Below are 14604 nucleotides of genomic sequence, written 5' to 3' on the forward strand. Positions count from 1 at the left end.
TTTGTAATGGACGCATTACCTGCTCGGATGACCTCGATCTCGCAGTACTTGAGGAACTCAATGACCCGAGTCTATACCTTAGCGTAGTCTCCCTCGGTCGTTAAATCGGGAGTGTAAACTACGAGTTGTAATTGTGAAATTTTGTCCAAAATGGAGGGTAAAGTTGGAAAAGGTGGTAGCAGTCTGTGCACGCCTAGAGGTTAATGCATGATATGCACCGTATCGACTTTTTCGAACATCCAAAATGCAGCCGTCCCAACGCGCGACCAGAGAGTGAATATTTAATTGTCGTCTTTGATTTTCTCATAAGCCTCCATCTTTTCATCCACGGTCACCGTCCCTCCGCCGCTACTTCCGTCGCAGTGCACATTGTCGCTCGGAGCCAGCCAGGACACAAATGGCTTTTTGGCAAATATTCCGCTGGCAGTGGGCTGCAAAAAAATAATGAATGACGCTTTGCTGAACCCACCGATACAGGCTGACAGAAACAGCTCGCCCATTGCGTTAGCTGTGTTTGTGAATGCATCGAAAATTATTTTAACTAAAGTTGTCATGCGGCGAAGCGAATAGCAGACGTGTTGAATAGCGAACGCGGCCTCCTGGCGCAGTGTCCGCCAGTCATTTCTCCTTTACCCTTGGCCCCTTCCACAATAAGAATAGAGAATCTTTACGAGAAAACGCCACGACAATTAGCCTGAATTAGCTAAAGACTCGCGCAGGTGCTGTACACAGTTAACAGATTATGTATACTATGACAAGATGCACTTGAGACGTATGTCTGCCGTCCAAACTCTGATATCAAGCAATGGCTTGCATCACGCCGAAGTGGTTCTCGTAAAGAAGCCTCTACACGATGAGCAGCAGATGTATACCACTTTAAGATGCACTTTCGGCGTGTACTACAGCCAAAACTTATCAGGGGACAGTCTACGTCTTGCCGGAACGGTTCTCGTAAAGAATGTGCAGAACCTTCGGTTCTCAGAAGCTTGCGATCACTTGTGTCCCGCCAACAGTGTTCTAAAATAGAGAACTTCGCAGCAGCTTCGATATGCACTGCTTGTGCTCTGGACAATCTCTACTCTCATTTCTGCTGCTGCATAGCCTCATAGGCTCTACTTGTCTAAGCATGGCGTTGAACTTGAGTTCCGCCTTGGAAAATCTTAGTCAGCCTTGGTAATGAAAATGACGAAAAAGTTCTAACTTCAAGAATTTCGTCTTTACTGGCGTTCGTATTACAGAAATTTGAGCATGAAGCTGGAATATTAACAAAGAAAAGCATTACTGCAAAGATAAAAAATATCACATTCAACCAATTTCGTGTTTGACAAAGAACGGTAAAGTGCTCGTACGTGCACAGACGGGTTGAGTCCTCGATCAAACGTTAGTAAATGCCAGTTCGCTGTGCAGTCAGGCAAAACAACTTGCTGAAAATCATAGAAGCCTGGGGGGACATAGCCTGACATAAATACGAGCAGAAAAAGTAGCAAGAGTACGCAGAAGTGAATTTTCTTGCGCGCCTGCATCCGAATAAATTTTTTTCGGGCGGCGAAATACAGAAATAGCATATTTTTAAATGAGTCATCATCTAGTATCTCGGCACACCAGCCGAAATTTTAGATTTCTTTGTCTGGGAAATCTGCGTCATACGTGGTGTACGGCGGGCATCATAGGGGTAACTGTGCAGACGTCAAAAACGCAGCAAAATACCTCCACCCATACAAAAATGGCTGCGGCTTAGCTCGGCTAAGCCCGGTATGCAAGCGAAAGCTTTGTTATGCTGCGTTACTAAGTCAGGTTACAGTGTTTAGCCTTCGAGAACACTGTAGCCAGGTTAGACTCAAAATCTTCGTCCATCACTGAAGTATTGGCTGGCGGAGGCAGAAGCAGCAGCGACTGCCTCCACAGCTCATCGCTGCCGCCTTTCGGCATCCTTTAACAACCGTTGAGCCAGTCGACGCTCCCGTTCTTTGTCGGTCTCTGCTGCTAGATTGGTACGTTTAACTTCACTACCTCTAAGCTAAATACTGAGCATGATTGGCAACGTGAGCCGGATGATCAGACTCAGCACGAAACCGTCCCGACGGCGTAGACTGTCCCCGCCGACTCACTTCATCCATATCGAGAAACTTCGAGGCGGCAGTGTGTAGCACGCGAGAGCGGCACAGTCTCCCTTTGAAGCGAACAGCGAGTCACGTGCTTAGTCACGTGCACACGACTGGCGCAGCGGTGGCGAGTCACGTGCTACATCTGCAGCTCACAAACCTCCACTTGAAGGTCAAATGTACCACGCCGATGACCTTGGCTCGACGAGGTGAATAAAGCTTTCGCTATAAAATATTGTGTTCTCCTACAGTGGGCTCTAAGATCTTAGTGCACCTAAAATCGCTGCAAGCTGTTCTGTAGCCACAATTTTTTTTTCCGCCCGGATATCATTGGTCACATTATTCTAAGCCTGGTGTACTGCGGGTGCACACTACACCCGTACAGCAAAGAGGAACTGAATCTATCGCGCATGTATGCTGCGCACGTGTTGCCGTAATATCAGTTACTTAATTGGAGGAGTCCCGGTGTTCGCTTCGTGAAAGGAAGGAGAGTGCAGGTCAGTGACCTCTCGCGTACGAGAGCTGTGTTCTGCGCTCTGGCATCCTCCTTCGTATCCTCTGTCTGACATTGCGAGCTGCTGGTGGAATTTCCCGCTCCTCTACAAATCATCACAAACACGGCACCCCGCTAAGGGGGGGTCTTCCTCTGCCGCGTCGTGCATCTCACCCCTTTTATTTCTAAGATGATATTGCGTCAGCGTCAAGCTATAGTCATTGTTCATAAGGCAGCGCGAAAGGCGTACCGAGAAGAACGATAGGCACATGAGAGGACACTGAATCCTCAACTGAATTTGATTAGCCAAGGTCCGTATATTAATACGGAAATGCGACTGAAATGGTAGAAGGTAAGTATAAACGCATAAAAGAAAAAAAATTAGGCCAGAAGTACACAGCACACCTTTAAATGATCAACTCATGTACGGGATCGAGAGCTCCATATAGGCATATCTTGAAAACTATGGCGGCTTGACAGACGCGTATTTCGCGGTTTTATTCATCATCGCCAACTCTTTAACTGACCGTAAGTTATATTACGAGCTCCAGTATGAAATCTCAAATCCTCCCGCGATGATATCCCGCATATAGGGTCTTAGCGATACAGAATTGGCTGAGTTTGTCTATAAATACCGGCTCGGGTTTTCATGAATGGATTCATCCTTTTCATTCGCTGTTTCAGCCATTCACCGTTCGTACGAATGCTTTTTTGGTATTGTTTGTGACGTCGAACCTGCGCTACGCGAGGCGCCGTCCCTCGCCACGGACTGAGTTTGAGTTTGCTGTTTTCGCTTTCATTTAAGTAGGTTCCATGGCTTGTGGCACCGGAAAAAAGGGAATCTAGGGAATGTGGTATGACTATCAACTCAAAATAGCTAAAAAATCCTCCAGAATTGTCCTTTAAATTTAGGTTTAATTTGGTTTAAGGGAGTTTAACGCCCTAAAGTGACTCAGGCCATGAGGGACGCCGCAGTGAAGGGCTCTGAAAATTTCGACCACCTGGAGTTCTTTAACGTGCGCTGACACCGCACTGTACACGGGCCTCTAGAATTTTGCCTTCATCGAAATTCGGCTGCCACGGCCGGAATCGAACCCACGTCTGTCCTTTAAAGTGTATACTGCATATCATGGCACTGAAAATACGCAAACTGCGTTTTTCAGTACTTACAGTTTCACGGTTTAATTGAACAGGAATAACTGAATTGGTCACGATATTTGCTCTTTCTAAATGGGGTGTTGTGTTTTGTTTTTTGTTTTGTTTTTTTTTTACAAAGCCTTCTCCCGACCTCCGTCTCGAGTGGTGCAAATGCCATCAAGCTGCCCATAGCGCAATGCATTGTCCCCAGAGCCTGTCCGAGTTCCGGCAACTTTCACTGGCCAGCAAAACATATGGAAAAAGAAACCCCTATTTAGTGGACTGCTGGCAAACCCGCTCAGTGTTCACGCGAGGTCTGAACGGATGCGGACACTACGTACCTGGATATCCTTAACCGTGTCGTCCGTGCCTGCTGGGAATACGGGTGCCATTCTCTCTTTTTCTCGGACGCAGACGGAAGCCTGGATGCCCTGTAAGCAGCCCAGAAGCTGCGAGGAAAAAAAAAACGTAGCGTCCGCTGCAGCGTCTATCGGAGCAAAGTGCATGCAGTACGAAAGTTGTGTTTAGCGGAAATTTCGTGGCGCTTATTTCCCGAACAAATGACGGTTGATTTGCATGGTTAGGCCAAATGCGAATTAGGTGTGCTAGCAGTTCGGTTTCGGTGTTCAGATCCAGTGTTCACCAATTTTGAATGCACTCAATGCCGCTGTACGCAAGACACCATGCTCAGACTACATAACGATGTAGTCAGCGACTTCAGGAAAAAAATACGAAAGCCATTCTAGGCTTAGATCCCAAGCAAGCTTTCGACAACGTCATTCACGACGCCATTCTCGACGGGCTCGCTGAGCTAGGAGTAGGCGAAAGAACCTACAACTACATTAGATTATTCCTGCGAGACACGCAGCTTTCAGGGCTTAACATCGGAGGAGTTCCCGCTGGGCAATAGAGGCACTCCGCAGGGGGTTGTGCTCCCACCCTTCCTTTTTAACATCGTAATGAGGAAGCTCCCCCGTAAGCTTGGGCATCTCGATGACTTAAAGCTAAGCATCTACGCGGACGGTGTGACCGTCTGGATCTGCGAAGGGAACGACTCGTACATCACATCCACGCTCCAAGAGGCAGCAGATATAATCAGCAAACACGCAGAGGACGTAGGTCTATACTGTTCGCCAGAAACATCGGAGCACCTGGTAATGACCAGCAGTAGCGGGAAGATAACTCCAGATATCAAAATTAAAGTCAACGGGAACGAGGTCCCGAAAGTAGATGAAATTAGAATATTAGGTATGATTATCAACCGCAGGGGTAGTAACAAAACCCTGATTAAGAAATTAAAAGACCAGGCGGAGTTCGTAGTCAGAGTTTTTAAGAAGACGTCCAACAGAGGGAGCGGCCTCACTTAGGCTAGTAAACTCAGACTCGTACAAGCTTTTTGCCACGAGCAGAATCCGCTACGCGACTCCATTCTTAAATATCAACAAGAGCGAAGAACGGGAAAAAAACACCATAATTAAGAGATCCACGAAGTGCGCTCTAGGGCTCCTCACAACTACTTCTAACGACATTCTAGAGAAAATGCGGTTGCATAATGAGTGGAAAGAGCTGGCTGAGGCATTCCAGATATCCGAGAGAGATCGACTCGGGGGAACGACGGCAGGTAGACAAATCCTCGACTGGGTAAACCTACTAGCGCCCGGGGAAGACGAATGTGTCAGGGAAAGCATAGATCGAGAAATCAGAAAGCATCTATACGTCTCGCCCATACCGAAGAACATGCACCCCGTACACGACGAGGGGAGGAGGAAAAGCAGAGCTAAGCACCTCGTTAACCAACTGGACAAACTCCCGCCGGGATCGGTCGCCTACACCGATGCAGCGATCTGGAAAGAAGTCGGCGTAACCTCAGTCGCCCTATTAGACACCGGGATCGCCATAGGAATCGAAAGAAACCAAGATCTACCGCCGGTAGAGGCGGAGGAGATTGGAATAGCCATTGCCATTGCAAGACCAGGCAGGAAACACGTCGTCAGCGATAGCAAAGCGGCGGTTAGGAATTTTAGCAAGGGAAGAGTCAGCAATCGTGCTGCCAAAATTATGAACTATTCGTCTCTCGCCGAAAGCGTGACTATAATCTGGACCCCAGCACACGCCGGTCTCGCCGGCAACGAGGCTGCCCACATGCTCGCCCGCTCCTCGCTACCTCGGAGTGCTGCGGACGCCTCCACAACATCATCTAAAATCAAAGAAACTATTGGTACGTTTACGAATGTAACCGAAAATCTGAAGAAAGACCGGAGGATACGAGGGGGTACCCAAAAGAAACCGGACTTATTTTTGTTTGAACTTATTTGTTCACATTTTAAGCACAGACCTTCAATCTCCCTCAAAGTATTCCCCACTTGCAATGATACGCTTGTCGAATCTTTCATTACATTCTTCAAAACATTGTTTAAATTCATCTTTTGTAATGCTTGACAGTGCCTCCGTCGTTTTTTTCTTCACCTCAGCAACATCAGCGAATAGCTTTCCATTCACCTATTTTTTTCATTCTAGGAAACAAAGAAAGTAGCACTGGGCAAGGTCGGGAGAGTATGGGGGTTGAGGAATAGGGGTCATGCCATTTTTGGTCGAAAATTGTCGTAGAGACAGGGCTGCGTGAGCAGGGGCATTGCCATGATGGAAAAACCAGTCACCCGACCGCCACAAATCTGGCCGCTTCCACCGCGCACTGTTGCCCAATCTTTTCAAAAAACATCCAAGTAGAAAGCCTGGCTAACTTCTGACCCTGCGGAACAAATTCTCAATGGACGACTCCTCTCACGTCGAAAAAACAAATCAGCATTGTTTTGAGGTTTGGTTTCACCTGACGAGCTTTCTTGAGGCGAGGTGAATTTGAAGGTTTCCATTGGCATGATTGTTACATTGATTCAGGATTCGATTCAGGAACACTTGAGTTGTCCCCATAGCATCGTCCTTGTACGTCTTTCTGAATATTTCAAGAGTTTCCATTCAACTTTTTCCGAGCAAAAATTAGCATTTCACCGGCGCACGCTGTTCACGAAAATCAGCCATTGCAAAAACGACGTTCACACAAAACAGTCGTCACTCTAAAATTCTGCCTAAACTAGTCTGACCTCCTTCAACGACGGCACTCGGCTTACTGACTCTAGAATGTTCGCTCTATGCGCTCCTGGTGGCAAAACGCGGTACCACAGAAGCTTTGCCGACCAAAAAATTTAGTCCGGTTTCTTTTGGGTACCCCCTCGTATATCCGCCACCGGATAGATCCCTGAGTAAAAAGGAGTCGTACGACTGGAGAAGTAACTGCAAGCTCGAAATTTCTTCTCGCCCCTGTGGAGGAGTTGGACGGGTGCCAGAGGGCGGAAGAGAGACGGTGCGGAAACCGAAATTTGTAACCGACTTGTTGCGGCCACGTGGCAACATTACACCACATAATATGGAGATGCGTTCGTGCCCCAGGGCGCAACGCGATTAAAACTAGCGATGAATGGGAGACCACGCTGAGAAGCTCCGACGAAAAAACTCAGCGCTTCGCCGTCCACCTGGCGGTCGAGGCTGAAGACCTCATCTCTTAGACGGGATTGGATGTCCTCCGGCAGCTGTGGGACTGACTGCCTCCCGGGACGCCTGCGTGCGGACCGGAGGTGGCTGCCGCGCCATATTCGGCGGAAATAAATGTTCTTCCTCCTCCTCCAGTGTTCACCGATTGCATTTCTTCGGATAGCGAAAACGGGCTGATGTCCATATGTGCGGAATCGGTCATGCTCTCCATTCGCAGATCCCCGGGAACCTTCCTACCACTCCTCCTGGCGCAGTGGTGCAGCGGTGAAGCGATGCGCCACTGCCCTTGCAAGGCAGGTGCTGCCATCGGTGGCATTTGGGTTGCTACACAGGTGTGTGTGTGTATATATATATATATATATACAGGTATACATACAGGTATATATATACAGGTATATATATATATATATATATATATATATATATATATATATATATATATATATATATATATATATACCTGTGTCGCAACCGAAATGCCACCAATGGCAGCACCTGCGTTAGATGGGCTATATATATATATATATATATATATATATATATATATATATATTGTAGGGGTGCGTTTCTTAGGCGTCCTCAAGAGACCGAACCGCCATGCAGGATCTGGCAGCGTAGACGGGCGTAGCCAGCACCAAGAGAGCGGGGCAACTTCGTCGTCGTCAGGCGCAGCGTAGTGTCGGCGCATAACTTCGTCGTCGTCAGGTGCAGCGTAGTGTCGGCGCATGGCGGTAGCGGAACCTGTCACAGTTGGCACACTACAGTTTCCCCCTGGCGAAAAGGAGCCAGCCTGGCGTCTTAAGGGGAAGGAAGAACCGAGGGGTCGTAATACGGCTTCAGTCGGTGTACGCGGACGGTTTCGCGGCCACGGCGACGCAAGTCCGCAGCGGGTGCAACGGGCTCAACAATGTAATTGACCTGAGAGATTTGCTTGAGAACCCGGTATGGACCATGATACCGATGCAGCAGTTTCCGCGAAAGGCCGGGAGTTGTGGGAGGCACCCAGAGCCACACAAGGGAGTCGGCAGGGTAGGAGGTAGAGGCCGCGGAAGTGTCCCGGTCATGTTTTTGCTGCCACTGGGTCTGCGTGGTAAACGAGCGAGCAAGCTGACGGCATTCTTAGGCGTACCTGGCAGCGTCGGAGAGTGGCGTGGACTCGGAAATGTCGGGCCGGTAGCGAAGAAGAGTATCCATCGTGCAGGCGGGCTCGCGGCCGTACAGAAGAAAGAAGGGAGAGAATCCAGTCGTGGTTTGTGTCGCAGTGTTATATGCGTAGGTGACGAAGGGAAGAACTTGGTCCCAGTTGGAGTGGTTGGCGTCGACGTACATGGACAGCATGTCGCTGAGGGTTCGGTTGAAACGCTCGGTCAGGCCGTTGGTCTGAGGGTGGTAAGACGAAGCGGTTCGATGGATAATGCGGCATTCCTTGAGGAGGGCCTCAAGGGCGTCAGACAGGAATACGCGTCCACGGTCGCTGAGCAGTTCTTGAGGAGCACCATGGTGAAGAATCAGGTTCTTTAGAAGAAAGGAAGCCACGTAGCGGGCGGAGGCAGATGGTAATGGAGACGTTTCAGCATAACGTGTGAAATGATCCACGGCCACGATAATCCAGCGGTGACCAGCGGGAGTGGGAGGGAGGGGGCCGTAGAGGTCTATGCCAACGCGGTGAAACGGGCGGGCAGGGCAGGGTAACGGCTGCAGTGGAGCAAGCGAGGTGTTAGGCGGACATTTACGCCGTTGACAGGATGGGCAAGATCGCACAAAGTGGCGAACAAAGCGGTTCATGCCACGCCAGTAGAATCGAAGACGCAGGCGCGTGTAGGTTTTCAACACGCCGCCGTGGGCACACTGGGGGTCCGCATGGAAAGCGGCGCAAATGTCGGTGCGTAGATGGCGGGGGATCACTAGAAGCCATTTGCGTCCGTCGAACAGGTAATTACGACGATAGAGGAGACCGTCCCGAATAGAAAAGTGACGGGCTTGACGTAAGAGGGAAGGGGACGAATTATCAGTCGTAGGACTCGAAAGGAAGTTAATAAGAGTGGCGATCCAAGGGTCTTTCCGCTGCTCGGTGGACATGTCGGCAGTGGCAAGCGAGGACAAGTCGTAAGCAGACACAAGAGCAGGCGATGAAGCACTAGGTAGCGGCGAGCGGGAAAGAGCGTCCGCGTCATTATGCTTGAGGCCAGAGCGGTAAATGACATGAATGTCATACTCCTGCAATCGCTGAGCCCAGCGAGCTAGGCGGCCTGACGGGTCTTTGAGAGAGGCCCGCCAGCGCAGGGCATGGTGGTCGGTTACTATACAGAACGGGCGACCGTAGACATAGGGACGAAATTTTCCAATGGCCCAAATGATGGCCAAACATTCTCGTTCGGTAACAGAATAGTTGGCCACCGCTTTGCTAAAGGCCCTACTGGCGTAGGCGACCACATATTCACGGAAGCCAGGTTTGCGTTGGGTGAGAACGGCACCCAGTCCAACACCGCTGGCATCAGTGTGGATCTCAGTAGGCGCAGTCGGGTCAAAGTGGCGCAGGATAGGAGGCGAAACCAAAAGGCGGCGCAAGGTGTCGAAGGCGTCATCGCAAGCAGGCGTCCAAGCGGAGAGGTTGGAGCTGCCTGCGAGTAGCTGGGTCAGAGGAGCGATGATCGAGGCGAAATTCAAGATGAAGCGACGGAAGTACGAGCAAAGGCCAACGAAGCTACGGAGCTGCTTCAGTGAGGTGGGCTTCGGAAATTCGGCAACTGCACGAAGTTTGGCGGGGTCCGGAAGTATGTCGTCTTTAGAGACTACATGTCCTAAAATGGTGAGGTGTCGGGCAGCAAAGCGGCACTTTTTCAAATTCATCTGGAGCCCAGCGTCAGTAAGACAAGTCAGAACGCGCTCCAGGCGGATGAGATGCGAAGGAAAGTCCGCAGAAAAGACGACGATGTCATCGAGATAGCGAAGACAACTCTAAGGATAGTGTCCATCAGGCGTTCGAAAGTTGCCGGGGCGTTGCAAAGGCCAAACGGCATGACGTTGAACTCATATAAGCCGTCAGGCGTTATGAAGGCAGTTTTTGAGCGATCAGCGTCAGCCATGGGTACCTGCCAGTAGCCCGACCTAAAATCCAGCGAGGAGAAATACTCAGCTCCCTGCAAGCAGTCCAGGGCGTCATTCCCTGCAAGCAGTCCAGGGCGTCATCGATTCGTGGCAGTGAATAGACGTCCTTGCGTGTGATGTTGTTGAGCCGGCGGTAATCAACACAGAACCTGATGGAACCATCTTTCTTTTTTACCAACACAACAGGACACGCCGAGGGACTGTGGGAGGGCTGTATGACACCCCGACGGAGCATGTCATCCACGTGATCAGAAATGACGCGGCGCTCAGAAGCCGAGACACGATAGGGGCGCTGGCGAAGAGGGGTGTGTGTACCGGTGTCGATGGTGTGCGCAACGACAGACATACGGCCCAAGGCAGTCTGAGGAAGATCGAAAGAAGAACTGAAGCGCTGGAGGAGGGCGACGAGTTGATCACGTAGCGCGGGTGGAAGGTCGGCGTCAATGGCACGGTGGAAGACGTCGGACGGCGGTGGATCATTCTTAACATCACAAGAGCTGAGCATATCGACATCGAAGGAAGCGGTGGTATCAAGAATAGGGTAGGGAAGGCAGGAATCAAGTTCTTCAATACGCCCGAGGCATTCACCTCGGAGCACTGCTGACGGGCACGAAGATGGGTTCGAAACGTAAATTGCACTTTGTCCGTGGTCGATCGTCAGAACAGCAGAGGGAAGCAGGAGGCAGGGACGGCGGGAAGCGGTTTCGGAAGGCGTGAAGAAAATATTTGAATGAGTGACGCCGGCACAGGAGAGGGGTACGAGGGCAGCAGAAAACAGAGGAATGTCGGTATCAGTCGCGACCACAAGTTTGGCAGACTGCGTAGGTACGTCGCAAAAGGAAGCGTCACACAGCGGAGAAAAAGCAATTTCAGCTCGAGCGCAGTCAATAACGGCACGATGAGTCGAAAGGAAGTCACATCCCAGGATGATGTCGTGTGAGCAGTGAGACAGCACAATAAACTCGATGGTGTACAAAACATCTTGAATGAGGACACGGGCCGTACATGCGGCTGAGGGATGAATGCGCTGTGATGAGGCGGTGCGAAGCGAAAAGTCAGAAAGTGGGGTAGTCACTTTGCGGAGTAGGCGGCAGAGAGCTTCACTTATAACAGATACTGCAGCGCCCGTGTCGACGAGGGCGAGAACCTTGACACCTTCCAACAACACTACGATTACATTAGCGGGACGACACGGAGGACTTGAGGAGTTCGAAACAAGCGCAGTTCTTGCCCCCGGAACTGCGGCTGTTAGTTTCCCTCAAGCGCGGAGCTAGAACGTCGCAGCATCGGAGAAGGGGAAAGGCGTCGATGGGAAGGCGATCGGCGAGTGGTGTAAATTTGGCGATCAGGGGAAACAAAGGGGGGACCAGGTGGCCTTCTCGGCGAGGATAGTTCGGCATCGTACGGGTAGGAGCGCAGATCAGGTCGAGAAGACGGAAGGCGCTGGCGGCAAAGCCGCGCGACATGGCCGGGCAGACCACAGGCGTAACAGATGGGTCGGTTGTCCGCAGTACGCCAGGGATTCGTAAGATGTGGGCGAACCCTTGAGAACAGAGCTTGAGACGGGGGCTCAGACGGAGGCGGAGGACGGAAAGAAGGGGCGGCCTGGTAGGAATCGGGTGCCGGCGTATGTCGTGACCTGGCCACCGCTTGGGCGTACGTCAGGGGTGCTGTCACAGGCGGGAGCACAGGGCTGGACGGTAGCAGATCAGCGACTTGGTCCTGCACGACACGGCGAATGGTAGGAGCCAAAGACGGGGTCGAGTCAGGAACTTGGCGGGCGGGGTCTTGAATATCTGATATGAGGGACAGCTGGCGAGCGACCTCTTCACGAACGAAGGCTTTGATTTGGTTGAGGAGAGGGGAGTCCTCAGGAGTAGTACCACCCAGGGCCAGTGTGGAGAGGGCCTCGTCGCAGACACCGGCACGCCGTGTAGAAGCACGCTGCTTGCGGAGCTCGTCGTAGCTCTGGCAAAGCTTAATAACCTCACTGACGGTGGTGGGATTTTTCGCGAGGAGCATCTGAAATGCGTCGTCAGCGATGCCTTTGAGGATGTGGTGGATCTTGTCCGCTTCTGGCATGGCGGCGTTGACACGTTTGCAGACGTCAACGATGTCCTCAATGTAACTCGTGAAGGTCTCGTCGGTGTGTTGAGCGCGGTCCTGTAAGCGCTGTTCGGCACGGAGCTTGCGCACCGTAGGGCGGCTGAACACTTCCGCAAAACTCTTCTTAAATACGGGCCAAGTGGGTATGTCCGCCTCATGGTTTCGAAACCAGAGGTTCGCCACGCCCGTGAGATAAAAGATGACGTTACTCAGCTTGATAGTGTCATCCCACTTGTTATAGCTGCTCACTCGCTCATACGATGACAACCAGTCGTCAACATCTTGGTCGGCAGTGCCACTGAAGAGGGCAGGGTCACGCTGCCGGATGGCGCCAGAACAAATGACGGTGGTTGAATTGGCCGCCGGTGTTGGGGCAGTCTCATCTGGCATGGTTGACACAGGCGGCAGCGTACGGCTCCGGAGTTCCAGGTTGGTAGGGGACGTACCCAGCACCTGCACCAATTGTAGGGGTGCGTTTATTAGGCGTCCTCAAGAGACCGAACCGCCGTGCAGGATCTGGCAGCGTAGACGGGCGTAGCCAGCACCAAGAGAGCGGGGCAACTTCGTCGTCGTCAGGCGCAGCGTAGTGTCGGCGCATAACTTCGTCGTCGTCAGGTGCAGCGTAGTGTCGGCGCATGGCGGTAGCGGAACCTGTCACAGTTGGCACACTACAATATATATATATATATATATATATATATATATATTTGTCGATTTTTCCAAGGCATTCGACTTGGTGAACCATGATGTTCTGCTGCAGAAGTTGGACTTTTACGGTATACGAGGGTGTGGATTACAGTTATTACAATCATATTTATCCCATCGATGTCAAGTAGTCCAAATAAACAACTCGCGATCACCAGTCCTGCCACTGCTTTGTGGTGTCCCACAGGGCAGCATATTGGGCCCCTTGCTATTTAACCTGTATATTAATGACATTGTTAACATTAACCGGAACGCCAAATTTATTATATATGCAGATGATACTAGCATATTTTTTCTGGTAATATTTTTTTCTGGTAACTGCAGCAATGGTCCTCATCCAATTACATGAAGATTAACGAAAATAAAACAAAAGCAGTTGTCTTCCGGCCGAAAAATAAACCTGTTCCTCCTCATGCTGATATTGTTTTAAACTCTCATCCTGTTGACATTGTTGACCATTTCAAATGTCTTGGTGTGATATTCACTGCCAATATGTCCTGGGAATCTCATGTGAATTTTGTATTAGTGAAACTTGCTCGAATAACCGGTGTAGTTGGTCGTCTCCGATATATGCTTTCTACTAAAACAAAAATATTGGTCTATAATTCTCTTTTCTGTTCACACGTCAACTACTGCCAGCTTGTGTGGGGCACAACTACATTCTCTAACACACAAAAAATATTCCATATGCAAAAACGGTATCTACGTCACGTGTACAATGCTGGCTACAATGCAACTACTGCAGAATTTTTTCACAGTGCTCATGTTATCACAGCCCACAAGCTATACCGTTAACGTTTGAGTGCTCGGTTTAAATATGAAGTGAAAAAAAATATTCACAGCCTGGATGCCTTGGCACATTTAGAAGGAAATGCTAAATGTTATCAGACTAGACATGGAGAAAACTGGAAGGTTGCTGTACCACGCTTGAATTCTGGTATGGAGCGATTGTGTTATTCTTTGCCATCTCTGTTAAACTACTATCAGTCACTGAATTTTGATTTATTTAGTTGTTCCACTCTTAAACTTAGAGACATGTTTGCCGATTGACTAACCTGATTTTATCTATTCTGATCTTTGTTTTACCTAGCTCAGGACTTTCTTTCTTTGTTCTGCACTGATGAAGTGTCTTGATTTGTTTATTGTTTTTTCATTATCTGGTGCTGTCTACACGCTGCCTTATATTTGGGGCTGCGGACTCGTCAAGTTGCCAAGTGGCAGCTTTTTTTCCGTAGCCCTCCATCTGTAGCACCGATGGAAATAAAGATTTGATTTGATATATAGGTCTATATATATATATACGAGGTCTGTTAGAAAAGTATCCGACCTTCGGCCGTAGAAAAAAAAACTTGCATAACTGGAGCGTTCCAAACCTAGTCACCTTCAAAGTAGTCTACTTGGGACTCC

At 49.9% G+C, this 14604-nt stretch overlaps 1 protein-coding gene across 1 annotated transcript in view; it reads right to left on the minus strand.

Moving 5' to 3' along the window:
* Positions 1-265: 265 nt before the first annotated feature.
* The window catches only part of LOC149363294 (glutathione hydrolase 1 proenzyme-like), an 86903-nt gene continuing 72564 nt past the window's right edge, over positions 266-14604 (minus strand). Inside the window, exons 12-13 of the mRNA XM_089573439.1 lie at positions 4074-4181; positions 266-431 (exon numbers count right to left, since the gene is read on the minus strand). Coding sequence (XP_089429565.1) covers positions 282-431; positions 4074-4181 — 258 coding nt within the window. The 3' untranslated portion in view covers positions 266-281. The remainder of the gene's footprint in view (positions 432-4073; positions 4182-14604) is intronic.

The sequence above is a fragment of the Amblyomma mixtum genome, chromosome 2, assembly GCF_055824585.1.
Source record: "Amblyomma mixtum isolate Tamu chromosome 2, ASM5582458v1, whole genome shotgun sequence".
Classification (NCBI taxonomy): domain Eukaryota; kingdom Metazoa; phylum Arthropoda; class Arachnida; order Ixodida; family Ixodidae; genus Amblyomma; species Amblyomma mixtum.